The sequence below is a fragment of the Vespa crabro genome, chromosome 12, assembly GCF_910589235.1.
Source record: "Vespa crabro chromosome 12, iyVesCrab1.2, whole genome shotgun sequence".
NCBI classification, from domain to species: domain Eukaryota; kingdom Metazoa; phylum Arthropoda; class Insecta; order Hymenoptera; family Vespidae; genus Vespa; species Vespa crabro.
This window is the reverse complement of record NC_060966.1, coordinates 4,528,320-4,545,819: the sequence shown is the minus strand read 5'-3', so window position 1 is coordinate 4,545,819 and position 17,500 is coordinate 4,528,320. Positions and strand designations below refer to the sequence as shown.

The following is a 17,500-nucleotide window of genomic DNA, read 5'->3' as shown; positions in this document are numbered from 1 at the left end:
TTTTGTTTAATCAGTCCATTCAGGTACCTTTGACGTTGAGAAAAGAAAAATCAATAAATTCAATCTAAACGATGGAACGAAGATATCTCGTCGGACTTATCATTTTTCTTTTCCATCTATCATTGAGCTTAAGAGAAACAAAAAATAAATATCCATTGTTATATTCGAACGACTTATAACAGGATGGCCGATTGCAAATGTTCCTAGATGATTATTCAAAAGTTCTTAGATGGATCTTTTCAAAATCAATTACTTCTTTCTTCATCGACAAATTTGGCTAATTTTTCTTCTCTTTTTTTTTTCTCTTTTTCTTCCTTAAATTGCAATAAATTTTATAATTTTATAATCTGAAAAGAATAATAATAATAATAAAAAGAAAAAAAAAAAAAAAAAAAAGAAAAAAGGAAATTAACCCAAAATGTCTCGGAAAATAGTAAGTTTTGAAATCATTTAGGAACTTTCTATCCCTCCTTCCTCCCTTCCATCTCTCTCACTCTCTCTCTCTCTATATATATATATATATTTTTTCGCTATTCGCTTTCACAGTTCATTTTGACGTTGTTATAACACACATACATATACACATATATATATATATATTAATGGCCATTGTCTTAATCTCGATTACCCCCGACTCCACCCACTCTCTCCCCCCTCTATCCCCTTATGTATCATTTTTTCTTTCTATGTATCTTTGTTAAGAGAAAAAAGAAATAAATAAATAAATAAATAAAAAGGAAAAAAGAAACAAAAAGAAAAAAAAAAAGAAAAGGAAAAGAATGTATAAAACAGATTACCTAGTATATTACGATCAATATATATATATATATATATATATATATATATACACACACACACATATATATATATATATACTAGGAAATAATTATTATAATTTATTATAATTATAATTATAATTATAATTTAAATTTAATTCTTCCTTTCTCTTCTTTTATCATCTTTCTAAATCAATTTTCATTCGACGACAGTGCACTTGCTTTCTCGCCTATTTTATACGTATCATAAAATCCCCCATTATTCCTTCAAACGTATTTAATCATTTCCTCACGAGAACGGATTCTCCTCTCTCTCTCTCTCTCTCTCTCTCTCTCTCTCGCTCTCTCTCTCGCTCTCTCTCTCTCTCTCTCTCTCTCTCTCTCTCTCTCTCTCTCTCTCTCTCTCATTGCTGTGTTTAAACTCTACATTAATAAAATGGTACAGAGACATACTGGACATTGGCACGACAGGTGGCATTTATAGATCTAATATAGAATAAAATTTACGTTATTGCGATAACATTTGGTATCGTTGCGTCGTTGCCCCTTTTTTTTTTTTTTTACCGACCTGGTCCCCCCCTCACTTAAAAGCCCCCCACCCCCCACCCACCCCATATCCCCTGTATGTATCACTCTCATGTATCTTGCGTTTCAGAGATCAGAGAACACATTGAGAAGGGCAACGACGTCAATGCTTTTGTGTTTATTTATTTCTTTTCTTTTTTTTTTTTTTCACTTTTTTTTTATTTATTTATTTTTTTTTTTGTTTTTTTTTTTTTATTTATTTATTTATTTATTTTTTTATAAGGTTTACTTTACTTTACTTTACTTTACTTTACTTTACGTTACTTTACTTTACTTTACTTTATTTTATTTATTTTATTTATTTATTTATTTTTTTTTCTTTTTTTCTTTTTTTTTTTTCGCAATACCTTTTCTTTCCTTTTTCCTTTTTTTGCATTTTCTTTTTTTTGGTCTTCCTTCCTTTCCACTGTTTTGTGACTTTTATTTTTCCTTCTTTCCTTCGCTTCGCTTTTTTCTCTTCTTTCCTTTCCCCTCTATAATTTTTTTGTTTTTTTTTTTGTTTTTTTTTTGGTTCTTTTTTTAATTTTTTTTTGTTTTTTTTTTGTTTTTTTTTGTTTTTTTTTTTTCTTTTTGATTAGATTCGTACAGTCTACATTTGATACTCGCTGCAGTCTTCGTAAAACTGTCCAGCAAAATTTGAACACTCTTTGATAAAGAATCAAAGACCTTTGTCCTGTTTTAATAAATCTTTGATGAAAATTACGGTTGTGTCGACGATCTCTTTTCGCTAATTTATGTTTTATTTCGTTGAAAAACATAACAACAATTTTTATTATTATTCTTAGTACTCCTCCTCCACCTCCACCACCTCCTTCTCCTCCTCTTCGCTCTATTTTTCTTCTTCTTCTTCTTCTTCTTCTTCTTCTTCTTCTTTTTCCTAATTTTCCTCGTAAAATTTTCTTCATCTCATTTTGTCATAAATAATATACCATAACGACGATAATAATTTTCCTTCGTTATCTGATTATCGTCATCATCGTCATCATGATTAATCAATCATTATTATTATTATTATTATTATTATTATTATTAATATTATTATTATTATTATCATTATTATTATTATTATCATCATCATCGTCATTATCATCATCGTCATTATCATCATTATTACGAGATCGTCGATAAAGGCCGCGATTTTTACCAAAGCCCCAGATATACATCATCGCGCTTAATACACACACACACCCATGATAAAAAGAGACGATTGAATATGTGTTAATAGTGGATCACAATTAGTCTCTCCACGTAATTATCATCGTAAGTCTCTTTAGAATGATCAGACTGTAAGTTAGTTTTATTAAGTTTTGTCATGTAAAATTAGATATCTAACGCATAAGATCATTTGGCTGTACTTCCGTTATACTTTTTGTGACACCTGGTACATTTTTTATATATATATATATACATACATATATATACACATATATATATATATATGTATATATATATATATATATTTTTAATCCGAGGCAGATACGAGAATGTGATTTTTTTTTGTTTTTTTTTGTTTTTTTTTTGTTTTTTTTTTTGTTTTTTTTTTTTTTCGTTAAGTAACTCATAAGAATATTTCATTGCATCATCACCCTAGCGCACAATCTTTTTTTTTTTTTTTTTTTTTTTTTTTTTGTGTAATTGACGTGTTTCGTGAAGACCCCGTCCGTTAATATTATTCCTTCTTTTTATTTATTTATTTTATTTTATTTTATTTTATTTTATTTTATTTTATTTTATTTTATTTTATTTTATTTAATCTTTTGTTTCTCTTTCTCATACTTAACTCTCCAAAGACGCATTGAGAACGTTAAACGATTCGCGCGCTACCATCTCCATTTACGATCAAATTTGAGAGAATTATGGACTCTCGATAGATATATTTCGAGCAGTCTCCGGTGACAATTTTATGATGTGTATATAAAAGCAGATTATTTCGTTAATTCTTGCAATTATAATATTCAGAGGAACTCGGTGGGGAGGGGGAGAGAGGGGGGAAGGGGATAGGGGGTGGTTGGTTGGTGGGTAAGTGGATGGTTGGGGGTTGTGGTCGGGGGAAGGTTATAGAACTTTAGATCACGAACGAATTTTTATCTCTTTACGTTAGAGGCGAATATTTATAAAGATTTGCGTCGCTTTTTCGTTTTTTTTTGTTTGTTTGTTTGTTTGTTTGTTTGTTTGTTTGTTGTTTGTTTTCTTTTTTTCCTTTTTTTTTTTTTTTTTTTTTTGCTGTAATTATTTTTTTCCTACGTTTGTTTTTGTTTTTGTTTTCAATTGCGTCGCATAAACTTCACTACGTAATGCGCTTGAGTGGATAGCCTCGTTCTCTACATCGACTCACCTCCCAGAAGATCTCCGGGTAAGTACGAGTTGAGAGAACTAGGAGTTGCTCTTTGCTGGTCACTGCTGTCTATACCTGTGTTACTCCATAGAGAATTGGTTGTCGGTGGGGCACCCCACAATTGACTGGAACTTCCACCCCATGTATCCGGTGGTGGGCCAGCTTTATTAGTCGGTCGTAAACCCCAGCTAGCTCCACCAGAACCCCCAGCTTGTTGTTGACCACCGTGACTTAGTTGTTGCAATAGAGTATGCACTTCGCTGTCAGCGGGTGATTCAGCGAATATCGTTGTATTTCCCAATACACAATTGTTCAAAGCTCCTTGTGCCTAAAATCAAAAATTTTAATTTTTTTTTTTTTTTTTTTTTTTTCCATTCTTATTTTTCACCTTATTTTCATTCGATTGTAGAAAAATATTTGCTCTACATTTCGGTTCACATAGATCCAAAAAAAAAAAAAAAAAAGAAAAAAAATGTACATGTACGTATATACATATGTTATACATAAATGTTTTATTAATTCTGTTGAGTATATCGAAAAGAGTTTATTTGTGATCGAGTCTATATATATATTTTTAATTTACTTTTTTATTTATCTAATTTTAATTTAATGACTGACTCTTGAATGTTCTGTTGTCTCGTTGATGATGGATTTTTAAATAAAAAGAAAAAAAAAAAAAAAAAAAAAAATCTTTGCGATTTTACCTTTATCGCTTCGTCCCTAGAGGAATATTTGGTAAGAGCAATTCCATGATTCAAATATAATCGGAAATCTTGAACCGGTCCGTGCTGCATACACAAGGTCTTCAATGTCGAGCCATCGATTTGAGGCGTTAAATTTCTCAGTAAAAGCCATGTGGACACCCAGCTAGAATTGCTAACTGGATTGGATTGGAGGCCACCCCAGGAACTGGAGGATTTGGTGACACTTCCTAAACCAGCCCAACCGTTACTGGTACTACCGGCGCCTTTACTTCCTAGGCCAGGAGGAGGACCTCGAGCTTTACTCATTGGTGCACCCCAAAGTTCAGAAGTAACGGCAGTTGGCGGTGGTGCTGACTCCCATGTATTTTTCGAGCTGCATAATGCAATTGAAATATTTATCAACGATAAATCTCACTTTAATCCCCTATAACATCGTAATTTTCAAGTTATACATTTTTTTTTTTTCCTTAATATAAATTATTTAATAACAATTTTTAATACATATATATAATTACTACATAAGGAATATAATATATTATAATAATAAAATCAAAGTCCATTCTTAGGGGTATGGATTATATAAAATAAAATAATATTATTGTATAGTATAATTATTATACTATATGACAAATAATATTATTATATACAACAATTTTTTTTTTGCACACTAACAATTGTAATGGAGTAATTGATGGAAGAAAGAAAAAAAAAAGAAAGAAAGGAAAAATAAAAAACAACTGATAAATCATACCTAGTAAATGCAGTAGGCGTCGTAGCAGGTGGATTGAATGTCCACGTAGAATTACTTAAACTGGGAATCGATGTATCCGGATTAGCATTTTGAGGTGGCGGTGACGTTTTGCTACTCGATGAGAAAATAGCATCAGGATCCTTTATAGTAGCCAGCGAAAGAGGAGAACGTACTACTGAACCAGGAGTGATACTGGGATCATCTTCGATACTTTTCATCTGGGTACCCTAAAATGACATCAAATATAGGTGGACCCGGATAAATCTTAAATACTAATGTTTCACGTTAACTAACAATATATATATATATATATTTATCATATTTAGCAAATTATAATAATATGAAAGCGTATAATAGTAAGACGTTGACGGTATTGGGAATGGATTACCCTCCATGGTTTGCCCGGTTCAAATTCCGGTACTAGATCAGTGAATGCAGCGCCACCAGGTTGCCAATCTTTTCCATCCGTGGAATCTGTATTTCCTGGATCTGGCCAACCGCTATCACCAAGTCTAGATGACCATGTTCCATCGCCTTGACTAAGCAAAGGATTCATATTAGGGCTACTGTGTGACTGCGTTAAACCACCTGGGGCAGTTGGTGGTTTGCTGGTAGTACCAGGAGCACGAGAAAATTCATTTGTTGTTAGATCACCATCCTTATCGAGTGACGGTAACTTCCATTGATTTAATCTTGATTGTTGTTGACTCTAAAAGAAAATTATTTCCAATAATCCAATTGTATAATATCCCATTATATGATTTATTTTATATAATTTTATTATAATATTACTAACAACAGGTGGCTCTTTGTTCATTGTCAAATCGCCGAAGCTGTTCTGTAATGCTGACATGGGATCGTGTACCGAACTTTTGTAGTACTCCAATGCCTGAGACGGTGGGGCAGCGTGTTGTTGATGCTGTTGTTGTTTCATATACGTTGCCTGTTGAACCGCAATTTGATTCTGCAGATTTGCGATTTGTTGCTTTGTTTTAGTTATTTGTACGCTAATTTGCAAAACCGACGGACTGTTGCCCTTCAATGAACTCTGGACAGAATGTTGTTGATGTAACTGTTGTAAGATCTTGATCTGTTGTAAAAGTTGATTCAGTAAAATCAATGTCTGCGGTGATAATGCTTGATTCAATATCTGATGATTCAAATATCCTTCCTGAGCAGCCAATTGAATTTGTTGTACCAACATACGAAGTTGTTGATTAGATGGTTGATTTTGCGGTGCACGTGATGCCTGAAAAAAAAAAAAAAGAAAACAAAATTTAACGTCTTCATTCTTAAAAACTATTTTTTATAAATAAAAATCTAATCGCAATTTTGATATTCACTTAAGAGAGAGTATGTAACTATATAAATTAATTACAAAATTAACTATGATCACAATCATAAATTATTGTTAATTGTCCCTTACGATTTATAAAGTACAACCAAATTACGTACAATTAAAAAATAAATAAATAAATAAATAAATAATAATAATAATAATAGAGAAACTTAATACCTTAACAAAATATAATAGTACAGTTAAACACTCTTTAATATATTAAAAGACGGCACAAACGTGAAATAATTATGAAAAACGAAACGAAATAAAAATGATATACGTAATGATAAGCGATTAAAATGCAATTTGATAAACACATAAACTTAACAATTTGATAAATGTAATAAACTTTCTACCTCTCTAGATATTGTTAAAATATTTAATCTAAAAAACGAAGAAAGAATGTTTACTTGATCACATAAAAATCATAATTTATTCTTCTGTTTTTTAACTCAAAAATTCTCAAAAATTCTCTGTCCCTTTCTCTCTCTTTCTTTCTAAATTTTTTATACTTTTTAAATAGCGAATAAAAATAGAATAACGAAAATAAATCCTATAATAATTAAATATTTCAGACGTCAGGTTGTTCACCTGGTTGAAAGGTGGCTGTGGTGCATTGGTACTTGGCTGCTGTTGCTGCAACGGAACAACTGCTTGCTGCTGTTGCTGTTGTTGAAGTTTCAGGAGACTAGCACTGGACACTGAACCACCTACCCCTCCGGTAGATGCAGCACTGGGCACTCCTGCCCCCTGTATTACAATACAAATACCGTGTACCCTGCTCCCTTCTCCTAATTCTACTTCTAATCGCCCATCATGTGTGATGGTGTATATATACTGCTATATATATATATATATATATATATACATATATTTTTATTTACTTATTCTACTTTGTTTAAAATGAACGAAACGAAACAAAATATTTTTCGTAAATGTTATTTTATAGTTCCATAAAATTAGATTTAAATGATATTGTAACACACACGTAACACAACAAACATCCGCATGAATTAAATTTTTGTAAAAAAAAAAAAAAAAGAAAAAGAAAGCCAAGAAAAAAGAAGAAAAAAAAAAAGAAAAGAAAAGAAAAGAAATGATATTATCAGACGCTGTTAATTGAAATATATAAAACACTCAACAAGCACGCAATAAATGCACTCAATGACAATGTCAAATAAAAATTTTTCATTAACATTCGTTATCATTATTCTCATCATTTTTTGTTCTTTTTTCTTTTTTCTTTTTTTTCACTATAAAACGAAATGATTAGGGGGGGGGGGGGAAGAGGGAAATTAATTTTAATTGTTAAAGAATAACAATGGATATTTGGACAGAACACTTGGTCGGTGTAAAATGATCTGACAAACTCACCGGTGGGAAAGACATCTGTTGTGTCACGTGATTGAATCTCGGATATGCTGGCGCAGTAGTTGGTTGATTAGTTGGATCATAGCCAGAATGTGTATCATGACGGCGTGGCCATTGATCAAGAGGTCGAATCTGGCTTAAAAGTTCTTGCGCTTCGTCTCTATTCATTTCACGATTTCTAAGAGCTAATTCCACGTCTTCTTTCTTTAAAAACAAATTAAATATCAATAACGTCATTTAAATACAACATATAAATAAATAAAAAAAATAACAATATATATTTATAAATAATAATATATTTATATACCTTATATCCTAAGTCACAAAGATAACGAAATTCACGACTATTCCAAATGAAGTCTTTCGTTAACGAAGGTTTAGCAGGATGACCCCAACTTGGTGTAGGATCAATGTCAGAGTCTACCCAACTACCAGCAGGTCCCATTGATTTTTGTTTATGAGTAGCAGGACCTCCCCAAGTTGCTGGATTCAATGGAGGCTCGTTCCATGTTGCTGGTGTTTTAGGATCATCCCAAGAGGTAGTATCGTGAGGCCCATCTGCCCATGTCCCATTGCGACCTCCAGGAGCTCCAGGGTGAGCCCACATACCTGGACCTCCTACGTCTGGTTTCATACCTGGTTGCCCAGGCATTCTATTCTGAGGCATCCCCGGTGGACATTGCATTCCTGCGTTTTTTATTTTTTATTTTATTTATTTATTTTTTTTTATATAATTCATAACATTGAGATTATATATATATAATTAAAATGAAAAATAAATTTTTTCTTTATTTCAAATTACTTACCACCGCGTGCTATGTTCGGGGTTGGTAAATCCTTCCAATGAGATACTTTACTGGCAGGCATTGTCCTTTGATTTGCTGCCGGATTTCCCCATAAGCTCGTACCGTCGTCATAATTAGGCACATTACGCCTTTGCGTAGGTGGTGACGGTTCCTCCCATCCCGAAGGTTTACCAGGCATCATATCCTTTGGTGGTGGAGCTGCCCATTGATTCATGTTCGAAGGATTGAGCATTTTCGTTGGTGGACCAGATGGATGCTGATGACCCATCTGATGATGTGGAGGACCAGGTGGTTGTCCCCACATAGCATCGGTATTAGCTCCGTTCAAACGTCCAGAAATGCCACGTGGATCACCGCGCATATCACCCATTCGTGGATCACGTGCCATAGGATCCATTACGCGCATATGATCTCTTGGATCAAGAGTCATGCGATGATCTCGAGGATCTCGCATCTCTCTTGGATCCACTGATCGTAAATCACGTGGATCTCTATTATGATCGAGTCTTGGATCAGCCCAATTTGTTCCTGTTTATAAAAAGTCATCAATGTAATAGTATATTGAAAACAACATTTTCAAGATCTCTTTGTAGATATAATTTTAAACATTTGTTTATTAAATTTATTATCTGCAAAGGTAATCTCAAATATATGAACATTTTTTTTCTTTTTTTTTTTTTCTTTTTTTTTTTTTACAGAGAGATCATACGTATCCTCAAGAAATTTACATAATAAATATTGAAATTATTTTTAATTGCTGCACTTTCGACAAATATTCTTCAACATTTTTTTTTCTTTTTTTTTTTTCTTTTTCTTTTCTTTTTCTTTTTTGATTAAACAGAAATGAAAATATTTACTATTTGATATACTTTGTAATTTTAAGTTATTACTTTTCAAAGTAATAACTTTACTAACGAGTTACTATAAAACTGTCAATAATACACAAATTACATGCTACATTGAATCAAGACTCCTGAATGCCCATAAAGTCTAACAGTGAAATAATATTAATGAAAACAAATTTTAATATTACAAATTCACGATCAGTCGTATGTTCTTTTTTTTTTTTTTTTAATTGAGATATCTAATCTGAAAATCTAAATGTATCACACAGACATTTCTACAGTGTTGAGTATGATGCAAGAATGAATTATACACAACTTTATATAATATATCTAATAAAATCCAAGTATATGCGTGAATATATTCATATATAATTTAACGATATTATCATTTTTCTTCCGCATAATTTAAAAATGATTTAAGAGACTACTAACATGGGCATTAAAGGAGTTTAATAGTGCTTAATAAATGATATATATTCAGCCTAAAAAAAAAAAGCATCATTTACATGGAAAAAAGCACAGCGTTTGAGCATGGGAAAAAAAAAAAAAAAAAAAAAGAAAAGAAACAGCACATATGTATATAAAATAAGAAAGACTTAAGACATATTTAGCATAAGAGAAATAGCAAAACAAATTAGTTATTCCCCATAACTTATAAAGCTTTGTGAATGCCGGAGAGTCTCCATACTTAGTTGAACAAAACAAGATGTGTATATATATATATATATATATATATATATATATATATATATATATGTATATATGTATGTATGTATATATATATATATATGTATATAATAGCAAAATTATTTCAGAACTAATACAAGCTACAAATTGATACATTTAAAATAGTAAAATATATGAGAGCTGTTAGGCACAACCGCCAGGCGGGATTCATTTTAAATTATTATTCTCAACTGCACAAGTATATTCTAAATTTTTCAAAATGATATTTTACATAAGCGTATAAATATTTAATGTTTAAAAGAAATTTTAGTTAGTTTAGAGAATCCAATGGTATGATATCTATGATATAGAAATTTTTTTTTTTTTTTTTTTTTTTCTTTTTTTTTTTCCAAATTTTACTTGTACAGTCGCATTTTATAAATCATGATATAGAAGGTATAAGGAAAATTATATAATGAACAAACTTTTGTATATAATCACAATAAAGACATTATAACAATGTGCCAAAACACGACAGCTTTCAATAAAATTCCAAAATATCTTTTTCCTAAAGTTTTGGCATCTCCAGCCTTCACTAGCCTACCTCCCCACATACCGGCTTGATTACCGGCAGTCCATTGTGCTGCATTCGGTTGAGAAGGTGCTGGAGCACCAGTCCACATGTTAGATGAGTCTGCCGTCTCATCGTCCTCACCCCAAGTACCACCAATATTAGTCGCTGGAGTATGACCCCATGGGGTTTTTGCTTGTTGATGCGGCGGAGGTTGACCTCCATTTCGTAAATTTGCCTCCCATAAATCAGTACCATTATTTACGGGTGGTTTCCACATAGGAACGCCATCTTTGGTTAGATTGGGCTCAGGAGAAGTTGGTACGTCCCAACTCGTATCTTGATTTACGTGTTGCTAAAGACAGAAAATAACGTCTTTAACTTATTGAAATAATATATATTAATTTTTTGTTATATCAATCTTACAGAAAATATTTTTCGTTTACTCACACAACCCCATCCGTCTTGACTAAAAAGAGCTTCCCTCATTGTATTTAATTGTTCGAGCTGTTGTTTCGTCGATGGATTATTACTAGCCGGTGTGTTACCACTACTTACAGATCCTTGTGCATTATTATTAGATTGATTATTACTTCCATTAGAATTGGCTGACTGTTGCTGTTGTACGCTATTGTTATTATTTTGTGGATTTTGTCCTGGACCACCTGGATTATTAGATTTTCCCTGAGACCATTGACTACTATTCTGATTCCCTTGAGTAGAATTTGACTGAGAGGTAGGTGGACCAGATTGCTGATTCGATTGTTGATTTGGATTATTAACTTTGTTCACGTTTCCTGCGCATAAAAAAATAATAATAATAATAATAATATTAAAAATTTCGGGTAAATATAAACAATAACTTTTGAGATTCTAAAATAAATTAAAAAGTTTGACATATGATTGACAATGATCTACCTGATGTATTTTGAGTACCAGGTGGACCTTGATTCTGATTTTGATTTGGATTACCGGACACTGATCTATTTACAGAATTTCCACCCCAATTGTTCGGCGTGCCAGCATTACCAGGTGCGTTTCCTGGCGTACCAACCCATCCTGATTGATTGGTATTATTGTTATTGGGTGTTGTTGCTTGAGTAGAACCCCAATTGTTAGCTCCTCCGCTATTTAGCGAACTTTCACCACCTCCTGCTAACTGTAATATCGTTGAGATACCCCATCGTTGTTTGTAGCTTAATATTGGTTCGTAGACCTTGTTCAATAGCCGTGTCGATTCATTGAAAAGAATATTCAACATAAACTTGAGTCTTCGCTGTTGAACTTCACATTTGGTTCGATCGGTCTCATAAGCTTTTCGACAAGCAGGTATTAATGCACGTACGTGTGCAATTAAAGTAGACCATTGTAATGCAGTTGGTTTTGTATAAACTGCCATGTTATCGTAAGAGCAGAGCGCAAAATCATCATGATAATTATCGTTATCATAGTCACAAGTTTGACGATTACTACATGCCCCTGTGCGATCGTAATTGCAATTCAACGGAATATCATCTGTAGCTAAAGATTTGAGCGTCTCGATGTAAGTTTGTGTAGGATTTAATGTTTCATTAAGACGCAAGTCATTCGTTATTATATCATCTGTGCGACTTGCCAACATACGCTGGATACATATTTGGTCATTCTGAAATGTATTCAAAAATTCTGATCGCATCCCATCGTCATATATGCGATTATCCGCTCGACATACAGGTACACCGATTGTTTGGGATGTGATGGTGGCTGATTGGCTTGTAAGCGTCATCGTAGGCTCGCAGGTAGTCATTATAGGAATGTTGGCAGCCAACCTAACTTGCTTTCTCTTGTCAGATTCGTTAAATCGAGCGGTGTGAGACATTTCAAACTTAATCCTAGATTTATCTTTTAGCGTAGACTTAGATACAGACTTAATGGTAGAGTTAGATTGAAGATCAGAACCCACTGATCTACTATATTCGCTAATCTTATAACTAGTATTTAGAGGCTTGTTAGACTTATTGTTATCCTGAAATGAAAGAGCACCAACAGTAAATATTGTTGCTTCGGTACGACTAATACCATCATTTTGAGACCCTAAGATCCTAACATTAGTAATCATCATACAACTAGTCTTGTAGCACACAGCGACGTCAACAATGTCTTCAATAACATCTGGATTATCGTTACTACTATTAATTTCTTCTTCAATACTACCAATGCTAATGTTCTTGTTATAATATTCATCATTATTATTATTATTACCAACGTTGTAATCATTACCCTTACGCTTTTTTAATAGTGGAACACATATGCGTTGCATCAGCTCGGTAACAGTGACATTAGATAATGGAGAAGTAAAAGATTGTACACGGAGTTGCTTGAGATTTTCCAGGAAAGATCGCGAGATGTGGTCAGTTACTTCGTTTCTGAAAACGATAAGCGTAATGGAAGAACTGGCGGTGAATATCGCAAAATTCTGATCGCTTATGGGAACCAATTTGAAATCAATGCCACTGAAATGCGATTTTAAGAGGTTCCATATTTTTTCGAGAGCTAACGTATATCGAACGTTACAATTTTCGTTCGACGTTTCATCGCTCGTTAACAGTCTAGATGTCTGATGAGAATTGATAACCAGGGCACACTTATGACCTAGTAGTTTCGATCTCGTTAAGACATCCATTATAATACCGAATTTCAGAGTAATAGCATCTATCTCGACAGGACCACCGCCAAGCAGGAAACAATGGTCACCGTTGCTGATTGAGCTGAGCAATATCACAGACTTGGAGTTATTATTACTTATGAAACTAAAATGAGCCTTAAACTTATTGTTGTCGCCTAGCTCAAGGCGGGACCCTAGTAAGGAGTAATTGTCGACAGAGTTAGGGAGGCGTAGCGACCGTTGGGGGCAATCAGACTTGGGTATCCTAACTAGGCTAGGTACCCCAACGGTGCAATACGCTTCACCCCGTGTAACTTGTAGATGTACACTTACGCTTAGTACCCTAACGCTTAGATCGCTAAAGCTATTCTTATTATCACTTAATGTCTTAAAAGTAGACTTAGAGTTATTGGCGGAGCTGCCCAGCTGACCAAGCAAGCCCGGTGTGTTTTGCTTTCTGTACTTGTGATGATTATGTTCTGCATTGTTGTGGTTATTTACTTTATTATTATCGTAAGTTAGAAGGTGATTTGTTGGGTTTTTTGTGGTTACTGGCGCCACTGACTGGCAGGCCTTACCTATACCAGCTGAGCTGAACTCACCTGTAAGTATAAAAACTAAACTATAGCTAAAATATTCCACTTGAAATATTCCTTTATAATTTCTCATTTATATACTCTAATAATATTAATTCCTTCAATGAATTACAATTTTCAAAAAAGAAGCGACATCTCAGCAAAGACTAAAGCTGATCCCATGATTTTCTTCAGCTTAATTAATCTTAACAAAATACAAAATATATCCGTGATATCAGCGAAAGGACAATTTTATAATAACACTAGTAATAATAGAACTTGACGACGAGCAATTGATAGAACAACAAAACATATAAAAAGATGATACTTACTGGTTTGGCTTGGCAGGACGGTTGAAAAGTCATTGGCGGCGGTAGCTTCCAGATGGCTAGTACATGCTGCCATCTTGCTGCTGTTTATGGATTCGATATCACAGTACCTAGCGTGCTCTGATCCTTCCCATTCCCCCTCCCCATACAGACTGCTTTCCCCTAATACTACTACATCCCCCTAAAATATAAAAGAAAAAGAAAAACATCAATCTATAAAATATAATGGTGATTTTATATGTCGTTGAAAAATCCATTTGCTCTTTCAATGTAAATACAATTTCTATTTAACGACGTTAAATAAACCTACCATGGAATTTTGTACGAAGGCATTTGTTTCTGTAGAAATCTCATGTGAACTAGAATTGTGTGGAAACATTGGGCTCAGTTCTTCTTTGGCAGGCAATGCATAGAAACCAAGATCTGAATAAAAATTATTCATCAAAAGAATATATTATAACTTTCATATTCTAATAATATATCTCTTATTATTTTCCAAGGTATATCATTATATGTATAATAGAATAATAATATACCAAAAAGCATTAATAGGAAACTTGCTGCTAACCTCATAAATTATCACTATCAGTGCGCTCCCAGCTCCATGCCAGTAGAGATCTATAACAAATAATAAACTTATCAATGTGCGAGCTCCGATAATAAAACTTGTCTTGATATAATTAACTGACATTAGTATTACTTGCGAAAGTAGAAATAGATATGTCATAAATTCTTATGCCATATTATACTATGAGGGATAAGAAGAGTCAAAGATATTGAAATATTTAATGACATAAAAACAGAAAAAAAAGAAAGAAAGAAAGAAAGATATAGTAATGATAAAGTTATCCTATTATAATTACAAAAAAAAAAAAAAAATAAAAATAAAAAATAAAAAAGAATATATGTGTACATATAAAAATATAAAATATCACTCTCAGACACGTATTGGAATCATTGAAAGTGTTTATTTGAAAGGATTTCTTGTAAAGACGCCTGAAGAGATATAGAGATACCGTGTGCAGACCGTTGTTAAGAATGAGTATTGTATGTATATCCTTCTTAAGAAATACCCTACGCGAACACACACACACACACATACACACACATATACTTGTACTTTTCACGATAGAGAAAACTTAAAAAAAAAAAACAGAAATAGGAAAGAAAGAAAGCAAGAAAAATACCTCTCTAGGCAAGATACCCGAAAGGAGAGGGAGGGGGATATACTATGTACGAACTAACATAACCACACATATACACACACACACACACACACACCTCCCACTTTTCGTCCGTGCGCAAAAAGGTTAGATAACGTCGTTCTGAGCTCGGAAAAATAACTCTCCGGCATTTCGCTCGTCCCCGCTCCGTTCACCGCTGCGCGACACGCGCGTTTTCGATCGGCGCGCCGCGTAAGAATTAAGAGAATAAAGATACTCGAAATGATGCGTTACATGCGTTGTCTAGAGTAAAAGAGAAATAGTAGTAGTAGTAGTAGTAGTAGTAGTAGTAGTAGTAGTAGTAGTAGTAGTGTAGTAATAGTAGTAGTGTAGTATAAAAGTAGTGTAGTTTAGAAGTAGTAATGTAATAATGTAGTATAGTAGTGTAGTGTAACATAGTAGTAGCGTAGTATGTGTATATATATATATACATATATACACACACACATAGCCATATATATTATCATCTGGAAAGAGCACGGAAAATGGAAAGGGAAATAATAGATAGAGATAGATAGATAGATAGATAGATAGATAGATAGATAGAAAGAAAGAAAGAAAGAATGAGAGAGAGAGAGAGAGAGAGAGAGATAGAGGTAGAAAGATACGACTTACTTAGCTTCGGCCCACGAAGAACAAATCAGTCTACGCGAAGCTATTTTGCTAACGCACGGAATAGCAGAGCGCGTACTCGCTCGCTAGTAGTGACTCTTCCTACGAGCGACCATCCTCCCCTGGCGTACGGGAGCGATCTGCACAGGATCGCGTTCACATTCGTGCAAACGCCAGACTACGAGAGTATCGTTCACATTGACGCAACACGGCAGCACCACGACGGACCACGACCACCACGACCACCACCACCACGACGACGACGACGACGACGACGACGACGACGGCAGTGGTGACGACGACGACGACGACGACGACGACGGAGGTGGCGGCGACGACGACGACGACGACGACGACGACGACGACGATCGCCAAAGCAGCGGTGGCGACACCCGCGGCGACACCCGTGTGACGACGGTCATTGAAAACCAGGGAAATCTAACGATACTATTTATAGGAAGAGAGAGAAGAGAGAGGGTGGAGGGAGGGAGAACGGCACGATCGCGAGAAGGGAAATGATCGCATTTAATACAACAAATGATATTTCGATAAATAAAATCAAAGATAGAAAATTTCAAATGTAATTTAGACACCTAACCTCATCGTCATTTCTTTCGTACTTTCTTTCTTTCTTTCTTTCTTTCTTTCTTTCTTTTTCTATTTTTATTTTTCTTCTTCTTCTTTTAATCTTACCTCTCCGTTCGATCAAACGAACGAGAAACGACGAAGAGGTGGAGGAGGAGGAGGAGGATGCGCTGCGCTATCGTACGTACGTACGATATTCGTTGCGGCCATTTTTGAATTTCACAAGAGTAGTAATACTCGTAGGAATAAATCATTTTATACTTTGAACGCATAGAAATCAATATTTAAATAATAAATTGAGGATACGAAACTTTCGAGAATGAAAACTTTATAATACGGAAAGATAAAATATTCTATGATTATTATTATTATTATTGTTATCATTGTTGTTGTTATTGTTGTTGTTATTATCGCGTGTTAATTACTAATAAGAGTGATCTCAGGAGATCATTGGATAACTGAATTGTTGTTACTTTCAATATTTAACATTCCATCTCGTTCCTCGTGCAAATAGAAATCCCTCTTCCCCACCATCCTCCCGCCCTCCCTCCAGGCCCATTCAAAAATTTGTAAATCGATTCAGTTTTTATGCTATAAAAAAAAAAAAAAAAGAAAAGAAAAGAAGAAAAGTACGAAAGAAAATTTGATGAAAGATTATAAATAAAGAAATAATAATAATATTAATAATATTAAATATTAATATTAATATTAATATTAATAATAATATTAATGATAAAAGGAAAAGAAAAAATAGAAAAGATGCAGGAAGCTTGAAATTTCGCT

General features: G+C 33.6%; 1 protein-coding gene and 1 long non-coding RNA gene across 7 annotated transcripts in view; one reads left to right on the top strand and one right to left on the bottom strand.

Moving 5' to 3' along the window:
- LOC124428440 (trinucleotide repeat-containing gene 6C protein) overlaps positions 1-17,500 on the bottom strand; it is a 49,454-nt gene that overhangs the window by 19,110 nt on the left and 12,844 nt on the right. The window contains exons 1-16 of one of the 6 annotated variants that reach the window (XM_046972457.1): positions 16,136-17,244; positions 14,866-14,915; positions 14,608-14,720; positions 14,301-14,478; positions 11,668-13,995; positions 11,200-11,546; positions 10,783-11,104; positions 8,668-9,195; positions 8,169-8,548; positions 7,865-8,065; positions 7,082-7,240; positions 5,948-6,400; positions 5,540-5,860; positions 5,152-5,378; positions 4,401-4,773; positions 3,697-4,024 (exon numbers count right to left, since the gene is read on the bottom strand). In XM_046972457.1, coding sequence (XP_046828413.1) covers positions 3,697-4,024; positions 4,401-4,773; positions 5,152-5,378; positions 5,540-5,860; positions 5,948-6,400; positions 7,082-7,240; positions 7,865-8,065; positions 8,169-8,548; positions 8,668-9,195; positions 10,783-11,104; positions 11,200-11,546; positions 11,668-13,995; positions 14,301-14,478; positions 14,608-14,676 — 6,214 coding nt within the window. In that variant the 5' untranslated portion in view covers positions 14,677-14,720; positions 14,866-14,915; positions 16,136-17,244. Of the gene's footprint in view, positions 1-3,696; positions 4,025-4,400; positions 4,774-5,151; positions 5,379-5,539; positions 5,861-5,947; positions 6,401-7,081; positions 7,241-7,864; positions 8,066-8,168; positions 8,549-8,667; positions 9,196-10,782; positions 11,105-11,199; positions 11,547-11,667; positions 13,996-14,300; positions 14,479-14,607; positions 14,721-14,865; positions 14,916-16,135; positions 17,245-17,500 lie in introns of those variants that run through there. The other 5 variants (XM_046972456.1, XM_046972458.1, XM_046972459.1 and 2 more) reach the window with 5 other exon arrangements.
- LOC124428446 overlaps positions 17,353-17,500 on the top strand; it is a 6,600-nt gene continuing 6,452 nt past the window's right edge. The window contains exon 1 of the long non-coding RNA XR_006943175.1: positions 17,353-17,500. This exon is cut by the window's right edge and continues 573 nt beyond it. This is a non-coding gene — a long non-coding RNA (uncharacterized LOC124428446).